The 11,254-nt window shown below is 39.4% G+C and overlaps 1 protein-coding gene across 2 annotated transcripts; it reads left to right on the top strand.

Annotated features, from left to right (window-relative positions):
• The first annotated feature begins 6,998 nt into the window (after window positions 1–6,998).
• Window positions 6,999–11,032, top strand: LOC116383144 (adenosine receptor A2b). Of its 2 annotated transcripts, XM_031846741.1 has the most exons (3): window positions 6,999–7,274; window positions 7,405–7,980; window positions 9,475–11,032. In XM_031846741.1, the coding sequence occupies exons 2-3, from the start codon at window positions 7,428–7,430 to the stop codon at window positions 9,768–9,770; spliced, it is 849 nt and encodes a 282-aa protein (XP_031702601.1). In that variant the 5' UTR covers window positions 6,999–7,274; window positions 7,405–7,427; the 3' UTR covers window positions 9,771–11,032. The 2 variants fall into 2 exon arrangements, with proteins under 2 accessions (XP_031702601.1, XP_031702600.1); XM_031846740.1 differs by having other exon boundaries at window positions 6,999–7,980.
• Window positions 11,033–11,254: the final 222 nt, after the last annotated feature.

Genomic DNA, 11,254 nt, shown 5'->3' with positions numbered 1-11,254 from the left:
TAATTTCAGTGACTAAAAAATGAATATTAAATATATATGGGCATATTCTTCACTGATCTATCACTGCTCTATTATTAAAAGGGAACATATTTTATTGCCTTTTCACACAAAATTGTTAAAAAACAAGATGTTTTGAGGAAGTTTTGCCAATGTTGTAGACTATCCCTACAGCTGCAGCTACGTATATCTTATTTAAAATTTTACTGAGAGCACCTTCAAATGTTATATCCAATCAAAGACAACAAATTCAATGAGCAGCAGATCATATAAACACACACAAACACACGCACAATTCTTTGTTTGAACAAAGTACTGAGTTTGACTTGCTCATTTGCTTGAAGTGGTGAAATGGTGTTTTTTCAGCGATCTAATTTGTTGTCTTATCTTGTTTAAGCTGAGAAATGGCAAATGGCAGTTGAGATAAACTGCAGGGTGAAATATCAGATTTTGGTCATACTGTATATGTTAAACATGTTAAAATGTTTTGCAATGTCTCTTTTACCTACTATTATACTGTGTACACTGGCCGTGAGACTATAAGAACAGTACACATAATGCACTTTCAGTAAAAGTGGCAGTACAAATATCTACTTGAAATATCTTAAAATCTGTTCATGACAGATTGCATTCATTTCAGCTCAGTTGGGAGCTTCGAAATAAAGCTGCATGCTGCTGACCAGCAAGGGAAGCAAAGGATTGTGTGGTTGTATGTAAGTTGCAACCATTGGCAAAACATTAAAGATCAAATCAATGGTTCCAGCTTTTCTGGATCCATTAATTTCATCCGTTAAACAGCTTACAATTTTCCAATTTAGAAACTTTTAAGAATTAAAACACATTACCACACACACACAGATCACTAAAATCCCAGTATTAAATGTGTAGAACATTTAATGAAGAGACCCTCTGACTCACATTCAAATTTGTATTATAATGCTAAATGCACGACAGTACCAAAGCAGGATTTCCCCTGGCTGGTGGGTCACTTTTCCAATGTCAGACAAACCTTTTTCTTTAAAATCTCACTTCAATGGTGATTCTCTGAAAAACATATTTTCAGTGGTATTCAATACCCAGTGCTTTTAAATGACAGGTGAATAGCTGTTATGCAAGGCTTAAATCCTAGCCTTGGTGTAGGTATTTCTGTACAAGGGAGAGAAGCAGAGGCACTATGACATACAAACATTGTGTAACAGGGTCAATGTGTGCTGCTTAAATTATCCAGGAGGTTTTTTTTAGGAATTTAGAGCACCAGATTGATATCTTTCAGTCCACACACAGCATTTAGGAATATAGCATGTTTCTCTGCAAACCCAAAACCTAAGTTTGTTTTCATTGACTGTACTTAATCACTACAAGGTGTCTTGTTGCGTCTCTCTCACCTCTGGTATACATTCTTCTAAACACAAAAGGAACCTCACACATGTTGTCCCCATTAAAAATTGTGTTGGAGTCACTTCTTTTAGATTCAAGCATCTAGTCCAAGAATGGGAGGATTATACAGCAGCAGAGCCATATGAATATTGGCATATGAGTCAAATCTGAATATGATTCATCTATATTTCTTCTGTATATATTTGATGTGTATTGCAGAATTATGCATAAGCAGTCCATGTAAAATACCCTCACCATTCAGCTTCTGCACAATGCATGTGATTCTCTTCCTTATTTGAGTCCACAGGGAGGACGCATTGGTGTGCGGGCACAAAAAGGATGTAGACACCACTTTAATAACTTCCAACCTGCCAGGTTGGTTTTGTCTGCGCTGATAGCTCCCCGCTATAAGTTAGACAGACTGTCAAGACAAACATCAAGTTTTCACACAATCGCCCATCAAACCTATACTATCTCTCTTAAACATCATGCAACAACCCTCACTGGTAGAATTAGATAGTGTTGCTGCCCACACAAACACTCACACAAGCACACATGCATAGACAGATACAATCAATGGCTACCTTCCTCCACATCAGGAAGTACTGTACAGTAGCTGTCCAATGGAGGAGTCAACCCACTGACAGGATAGTCATTTGCAAGCATGTACAAATTCATCCTCTCATAAACCTTTGGGCAAGTACTGCTTTGTGTGCACACCCACACATGTAGACCCAAAACACCCACACACACTCCCTCTCTGTCACATGAAAACATCTCATGATTTGAGCCACACAAAAATACTCAAAGGGCAGCTGTATTTATGAATGAACTGAGAGGATAAGAAAATGGCTCAGAGTGCACTTCCTTCTTTTTCCTCCAAAATATGCATGAGGCTACTCTTTTAAAAACAAACACTGGATTTAAATTGGCTGACAAACCACCTTAATGGTTGTGAATTAATTATGTAGCGTCATGAGGACAAGCAGTGAATACTGTACAACTAATTAGATAAATATTACACAAATAAATAAATGAATCTGGTATTAGCTTCTTGCAAAATAGTAGGTTACCATTCACTCTTTGCACTTTGGTAATATATGTAGCATCTTGTGCTGTATCTGTGACTGTCTGGTGCTTCCACATCCTCTCAAAATGAGATAAGGTAAGAGCTGAGGTAAGGAGCACGCAATGGACTGTTCAAAGAACATGAAGGAGTACAAATGGGGGAGGGGGACTGAGCATATTAACCTGAGAGCCTGAGTCCACCCCCTCCCCCAGGCCTCGTGTTAGACATCACCGAGATAAAAAATCTGCTCATTAGGACGGCGAGAAACACATTTATTAAATGAAGATACCTGTCAGTTCTCCTCTGGGGCATCCAACCGTGGTAGCAGAACAGTAAAGCTGTGTCTTAGATCCATATACTGTATACAGTGTATATTTACGGTCAATGTGTGTGTGGGTGTGTTCTGTATACTTTTTGTTGGAGAAGTTCCTCCCATGGCACACTGTAGCAGCTGCTACTCTGCTGTTACATTCTGTCACACACTGTGGGACTCTGCAGAGAAACATCTTCATGGAGTTGAAAATATTTTTTCATTACCTGAATTCTACGATACAAATATAACATTTTGTCATTGATTGTAAATGTTTTCTGCATAATGTACAACTGTGTTTGTTCATTCTGGTGATGTATACATTAAGTAATGTCCCACAAAGGCTATTTTTCAAGGTCATATGATGTACAGTTGTGTGAAAAAGTGTTTGCCCCCTTCCTGATTTCTTATTTTTTTGCATGTTTGTCACACTTAAATGTTTTAGATCATCAAACAAATTTAAATATTAGACAAAGATAACACAAGTAAACACAAAATGCAGTTTTTAAATGAAGGTTTTTATTATTAAGGGGGAAAAAAAATCCAAACCTACATGGCCCTGTGTGAAAAAGTGATTGCCCCCCCCTGTTAAAACATAAATTAACTGTGGTTTATCACATCTTTGGAAAGCTGAGTTCAATTTCTCTAGCCACACCCAGGCCTGATTACTGCCACACCTGTTCTCAATCAAGAAATCACTTAAATAGGACCTGCCTGACAAAGTGAGGTAGACCAAAAGATCCTCAAAAGCTAGACATCATGCTGCGATTAAATATTGTGATTGTGATTGTGGCTAAGTGGATAGCAGGGCCGTCTTTCAATCAGAGGGTCCGCGGTTCGAACTCCGGCTCCGCTAGTCGCATGTCGATGTGTCCTTGAGCAAGACACTTAACCCCAAAATTGCTCCCGTAGCTGTGCCTACGGTGTAGAAATGTGATAGACTCTGAATTGTAAGTCACTTTGGATAAAAGAGTCTGCTAAATGACTGTAATGTAATGTAATGAAATTCAGGAACAAATGAGAAACAAAGTAATTGAGATCTATCAGTCTGGAAAAGGTTACAAAGCCATTTCTAAAGCTTTGGGACTCCAGCGAACCACAGTGAGAGCCATTATCCACAAATGGCAAAAACATGGAACAGTGGTAAACCTTCCCAGGAGTGGCCGGCCGACCAAAATTACCCCAAGAGCGCTGCGACGACTCATCCAAGAGGTCACAAAAGACCCCAGAACAACATCCAAAGAACTGCAGGCCTCACTTGCCTCAATTAAGGCCAGTGTTCATGACTCCACCATAAGAAAGAGACTGGGCAAAAATGGCCTGCATGGCAGAGTTCCAAGAAGAAAACCACTGCTGAGCAAAAGGAACATAAAGGCTCGTCTCAGTTTTGCCAGAAAACATCTTGATGATCCCCAAGACTTTTGGGAAAATACTCTGTGGACTGACGAGACAAAAGTTGAACTTTTTGGAAGGTGTATGTCCCATTACATCTGGCGTAAAAGTAACACGGCATTTCAGAAAAGGAACATCATACCAACAGTAAAATATGGTGGTGGTAGTGTGATGGTCTGGGGCTGTTTTGCTGCTTCAGGACCTGGAAGACTTGCTGTGGTAAATAGAACAATGAATTCTGCTGTCTACCAAAAAATCCTGAAGGAGAATGTCCGGCCATCTGTTCGTGACCTCAAGCTGAAGCGCACTTGGGTTCTGCAGCAGGACAATGATCCAAAACACACCAGCAAGTCCACCTCTGAATGGCTTAAGTAAAACAAAATGAAGACTTTGGAGTGGCCTAGTCAAAGTCCCGACCTGAATCCGATTGAGATGCTGTGGCATGACCTTAAAAAGGCGGTTCATGCTCGAAAACCCTCCAATGTGGCTGATTTACAACAATTCTGCAAAGATGAGTGGGCCAAAATTCCTCTACAGCGCTGTAAAAGACTCATTGCCAGTTATCGCAAACGCTTGATTGCAGTTGTTGCTGCTAAGGGTGGCCCAACCAGTTATTAGGTTTAGGGGGCAATCACTTTTTCACACAGGGCCATGTAGGTTTGGATTTGTTTTCCCCCTTAATAATAAAAACCTTCATTTAAAAACTGTGTGTTTACTTGTGTTATCTTTGTCTCATATTTAAATTTGTTTGATGATCTGAAACATTTAAGTGACAAACATGCAAAAAAATAAGAAATCAGGAAAAACACTTTTTCACACAACTGTATTTACTGTGATATCAAGGTTTAAAATTTAAATTCATTTAAATGGGAGCTACTAGACTTGTAACTTTGTTTGATTGACTTTTGGGGTAATAATACATCACAGGTGGTATTACTGTTCCTGGATGCAGGAGAGTAGGTGACTGAGCCTGCAGAGTGTGTTGTTTAATGGACTGACTGTCACACAGAATAATACCTCTGAAACAGATTGTTACCCGAGTGGGAAATGTCAGTGACAATCTTCCCTGCCCTTTTCTTTGACCTTGCATCAAGTTGTTTGTTTGTTTTTGAAGGAGAGAAGATGGCAGCTACCACTCAGCAGTGCAAACAAAAACTCTTCAAACAGGAGGTGAAGGAAAGCCTGACACTGATGGTGTGTGATCGGGAAAATTGGACCATGATTGGTTGTAAGATGTCAGGCTACCTCGGCTGTGACAGAGCATATACATCTTCTGTGGCACCTTAATAGTGATGAATTGTTGACTAACTCATTGTTATTGTGGGTGATGAAACCTGCCAAGGTGGGCTGCCCTGCAAACTTGAAGCATGATGGAAGGGGTGGCTGTGGATACAGTCAACAGTGGCATTTGTATTTGCTTCCACTGCACAACTTGCAATAAACAATCATTTAAACAGCAATGCTGACTGTAAAAACATTAAATTAGATCTGTTTTACAAGGTAAGTTGTACTACAATGTTTCTGTCGTATCAATTATTCATGAGACATATGATACATAGTTCTTAGTAGTATTTACATTAGAGTTCACACACTACACTCACATCTCACCTTTATTAATTACAATTAATCAGACAACCCTACTGGATGCAATGAAAGTCCTGCAGCGCTGAAACTGTCTTGCTAATTGTATCTAATAAAGTCACACAGAGAGAGCTTTCAGGTCAGCTTCTACATATTAAGTGTGGATAACCCAACACCATGTATATTATGCTAATTGGAGAAAAAAAAAAACCACACTCCATAGATAACATTAGAAAATCCTGATACCCATCATATACATCAATAACATGTCCCAGAAACAGAAGAACAGTGTGATTGTGTGCCTAAATACCACCATAAAGGATAGGTTCAGATTTGTTCTATTCATTTTTTTTCTATTTCCATACATCAGTCACATGCTATGAGTAGATTGTGGAAGTTACTGGTTGCTTGATTTGGCTAACTCTCATAAGATTAACTTGAGCTTTTACACAAAACTGTGAACTTTGTTTCCCATCTCCCAGAGAGAAGTCGCACTAGAAAGAAGAACAAGAATGATTACAGTGACCAATAACTCTCAACGTACTAATGGACTTATGGTTAGTGAATTTGTATTAAGATGTACCTGAAATAATACAAACCAATCATTTACACCCATCTATCACAATATTCCTTCCTGCCCCTCTCTGAGAGATTAGCCCCACTTGTTTTGTACTTGTTTGAACCTATTTGCCATAAAGTTTCTACAGACAAATCTCGTATTGGTTGCATATCAAACTTACTGTGCACATACACAAACACATGCACATATAAGCATATTAGTATATCAATACATACCAATACATTAGCTGATGAGTGCCACTTCACAAATGCAAAACAGGTGCTCTTTGGATCAAAGGACATAACATGAGACCAAAAAAGAGAGAGGTTAGACTTAGTACTCAGCTTTGTGATCAATAAGTCATAATCAAAAAAAAATACAAATGCACACTGCTTTGCAAAAATGTTGCTTTCAATAAATGAACTATGCATTTCAACTCAGTCTTCCTCATAGCATGTAACTTTTCATAAAATATAATATCCTTCAATTGCCTTTTTAAAAGTATTTTTATTATATTGTGCTGAGTCAATATAATCTACGACAGCAAGAGTACCTTAAAGTTGTAGAAACAACACACACAATTATCTGCCACTAAGATACCTATTATATAAATAAATTATACAATTTCTAAAATTAGTTGAAATTACAAAGCAATTATTCTGACAGCAGTTAAAGAAATGTTGACGCTGTTGCAGTGAATGTTTGGAGGAGACTGTCGCCACCCAGCCCTAATTGCACCAGGTGTGCCTCTGATTGTCGAGGTAAACGGCTACAAGCAGCTGCAGTGCTGCTTTCGAGCGTAACCCCAAACCTTTGCGTCTTCCAACGGATTTGTTTGCCTCATGTGCTTTATGTTTTGGTCGCGACCATGCCACTGTGAGAAAAAAAAAAAGATGTATTCAACGCTTAACTTCTCAACTTCAGCCGACTCCACCCTGTCAGGTGTTGACCCTCAGAGACTGCAGGAGCTGACTCACCGGTCCGTCAAAGTAAGCATTATTATCGTTTTGGGCGTGATGATCACTTTGGGAAATATTGCAGTTCTCCTGGTTATTACTTCCTCCGTGGCTGGCTGGTCAAGAAACTCTCGGTACTTTCTCCTCTCTCTCACTGCTGCAGACTCTGCGTTTGGACTGCTGGTCATGCCCTTGAATCTCTGGGTGAGTCTGCTAAAGGACTACACCGAAGGGCCAGATGCGCTTTGTCACGTCGTGGCCTTTTGCAATGCCACCGTCTACTCCACCTGCATGTATTCACTGGCCACGATAAGCCTGGAGAGGTACGTCGCGGTGTTTTACCCGCTGCAATATTCATCTCTGATGACAAGAAAAAGGACACTGCTCCTGATCGCGTTCGCCTGGTGCTTCCCTCCCTTTCTACTGTCGCCAATATCATTTCCAGATGGTATTATCGAGGTTCATTTTTCAAATGCATCCCTGGTCTGCAATCCGTCCTACTCCACAAATGTTGGATACTCCCTAAGCTTGACATGCTTTATATTTTTCCCCTGCTCCATCATCATGACATACGCAAATCTGAGAGTGTGGTGCGCGGCAAAGAGGCAGAGGCTGAAACTGCGCAAATACGACTGTGCGCGTCGCAGGAGACACAATGTGGCATCCAGAGTGCTTGTGCCTGTGATGGCAGCCTACTACACCTGTTGGACACCCTGCATGGCAGCTATGATCTACAATGGTAAGCAATAAATAAGCTGAAATAAACATTTTTCAGGAGGTGCGGGGGGATCTTGAAAAAGAAATGAAAGGGCCTGCCATGCAATATAGAGATTACTTCCTTTTTCTTCCCTAATTCTGTTGATGGCACTCTTATTGAAAATCGCTTTTAACATACAGCATCCTTTTTTCTCATTGGATATTGGTGGAATATAAATAATGAATGAAGGAGGCTGTACAGACCAAAACTCCCTCGCAATCATGGTTTAAATTTACAGTTTACATTTACCTGTGGTCATAGTGAGAACATCTTGTTTGGCTCCAGTCTGCACATTTACCACTTTTGAGCTAATTTTCACACATTTCATTAAATAAGCGAATTTAGCCAAAATGAACACAAAGTTGTCCAGAATCATCTGAGGAAGTCGTATGTTGAAGAAAACTCTAGAATAGTTGTATCCCTTTGGTGTATATCTGGAGACATTAACTGTTTTGAAATACATGAAACTGCTCTTGCAACCATTTTTTTTGTGAAGCCAGATTCTGTAATAATACAGGGCAGCTTAGAGTTTTAGAACTAAAGCTCCTGAGATCAACCCAGCTGATTGCACAATGACTGAAGACGTGTAAAATAACTCTGCAATGGCTACTTGGGCACATACAGGATATGAGGTGTTTTTTAGCTGTTCTGGGTCAAATGTTTTTGAATCTAAGTGACAACGTTCAGAGTCAATGTGTTTGTTGATATTGCAGTATTTATGCTTAAGTCAACCTTAGAGTTTCAAAGGTAGCAAGAAAATAGAGAAGTAAGTATTTGAAGATCTACTGGAAGATTAATTCACAATTAAACATATTTAATGGCTATTTCCCCTCTGCTCATTTCTCCATCGATTTCAGCTGTGACTGTGCTGATAGAAATAGCTGTCAAAGTTATTTATGTAATTATGGGCATGAATATACTGACCCGTGGCCAGTTTTATGACTCGGGCCTTTTTTTTTTACTTTTTCTCATTTACCCCAACCCCGTGCTGTCTTGTAGTAATTGAGACTGGAAATGGAGTCGGTGAATATTTTTAGAAGTGAAGACCTTCTCCAAAGAGGGCTGTAATTCATCTGATATGGATGAAAATCCCTGCAAAATGAAGCTGACAGACTTAACTTAAACTTCAAAGTGCTCTGCTGTCCAAATGCTAGTGAGCCTCAATGTAAAGCGGTTGCCTCTACGCCACCAAATCTACCAGTTCATTTTGTACTGTTGTATCTAGACTATAAATGTTGATGGCTTCATATCATTGCTGTCAGTGGAAAGACTCGCATCTCTGAAAAATAGATGTATTCATTTTCTAGACATCATCATAAACCAGCGAAAGCGAGGCTGTTTGTTTTATTTGTGACCCTTTCATAAAAAAGGTCAACAAAAGGTTAACAACTGTTCTCAGTCAGAAGCTGCTGTCTTGTGTTAACGGTTGCTGTGAATACTTGCTCCACTTCAATCGCCATGTTTTCTGCCCCACAGCAGTCTCGGGCAGCAGCGCACCAGAGTGGATTGAGTTCGTGGTGGTATGGCTGCCGACCTCCAATGGTTTCCTCAACTGCATCTTCTACTTCTGGGTAAACCGAAGCTTCCGCAGGAAATTCCACCTCGTCCTCCAAAGGCTGGCTCTGGCCTTCTGCCCAAAACTGGCCGACACCCTCGGATGCCGCAGCACTTCAAAGACACATTTTGTGTCCGGAATTCTGGATGATAACAACAGTGTCTATGAGCGTTCTTCCAGTGTATCCTCCACCTGCACCCTGTTGAGTTTGGCTTAGGATGTCCGCACCAGAAGAGCACCACTGGCATGGTAAGAGACATCGTCGGTGACCTCTGTGCTGTCTTGTATTGTCCGCCTGAGCAGGTCAACTGACGTCAAATTATTGACATATCTCTAAGTAAGGTATCATTGGTAAGATGTGGGTCACATGGGTTGCAATGCAGACAGATTGGCACTAAAACAGGCTATCATGACAAGTACTTGAAATAACCACTGCACAGTCTACATCATTGTGATTTGAGTTATTGATGATTGTATATTTTTCTTTTTTTTTTTAAACAATGTTCAGTTGAGTGGAACATGGGCTCAATTTATAACTTATTTGGATTTTTGTTTTGTTTTACCCATGCACACAGATTTGACATACCAAGATTTGATTCATTGTCAGAGACGGCATCTTAAACCACCTTTTAGTTGTTTTAGTTGTCAGCCTTGTCTGTGCCCCAGAATTGCCTACCATTATTTTGCATACAGATATATAACTAATCTTTTATTCGTGTCAGCTGTTGTGTATTTAGACTTGTTGCTTAGGTCAACATATTTCACCTCAGACATTTGAGGTTAGTCAATTGGATTGTCACAAGAAACTGAAATTTAGACTCTTATTCATATGACAAATTTGTGAACTAACATCACTATCCAATTACAAAAGCTTAGAAAGATTAAAGCCATCAAACTCTCCTTCAATTTAAACAGTGCGTCGAAGACCTTGGCATACAACAGCTGGGAGAAGTTAACCTTTAAGTCACGGCATTTCAGTGTATGCAAGGAGAAAACTAATTATGCAGCTACACTGGAGAAAGGTCACCACATTTGTGCCGGAAAGAGAGAACTTGGGTAACTTCTGAGGCTGCGGTTGTTTATTTTAAGATATTAAGTCCAAGATCATCCTCTCAGTATCTTCTAACGCAGTATGGACTCAACTTGGCAATGCCAATGACATGTTCTTCACTGAATAGAGTTAGCTGTCATGGTGAAGATTGATTTAGATTTAAAGTTGATCAGGAGTAAGAGTCTTTCCAAAAACATTCAAAGAAACTGAAATTCAGAAACATTTTATGCAACTTATTTTAGCCTTTGGTTGTCCCCATCATTCATGTTTGTACATATGCAAATGTGTTAAGCATCAGAAGGTCTGTCACTAAATCATGCAATAAGATACCCAACTTAATAATGACCTTTGTATGTATACATTTTGTTGTGTTTCTAAATTCCTAATTTTATAAAGAATGAACAAATGACAATTAATAATGTATTGGTTTATGGATGATCTATGAAATAAAGCATTATGCCTTTGAAGTGTGTCTTCACTTAGTCAGTTCAGAATTTACAAATACATAATTTGAAAAGAATAAATGAAATTAAAGTGAAAAGTCTTCACTATCAGCTGTATGAAAATGCTCTGCCGTTTGTTCTGCTGTTCTCCACATTACTAAATAACAAAACAGACCTGTCAAAGGAACCGTGGAGAGCAGTGTAACT

The sequence above is a fragment of the Anarrhichthys ocellatus genome, unplaced genomic scaffold (genome assembly GCF_004355925.1).
Source record: "Anarrhichthys ocellatus isolate YVR2014 unplaced genomic scaffold, GSC_Weel_1.0 scaffold6, whole genome shotgun sequence".
Classification (NCBI taxonomy): Eukaryota; Metazoa; Chordata; class Actinopteri; order Perciformes; family Anarhichadidae; genus Anarrhichthys; species Anarrhichthys ocellatus.
Note: the sequence above shows the minus strand (reverse complement) of the source record. Positions and strands in the feature narration are given on the sequence as shown.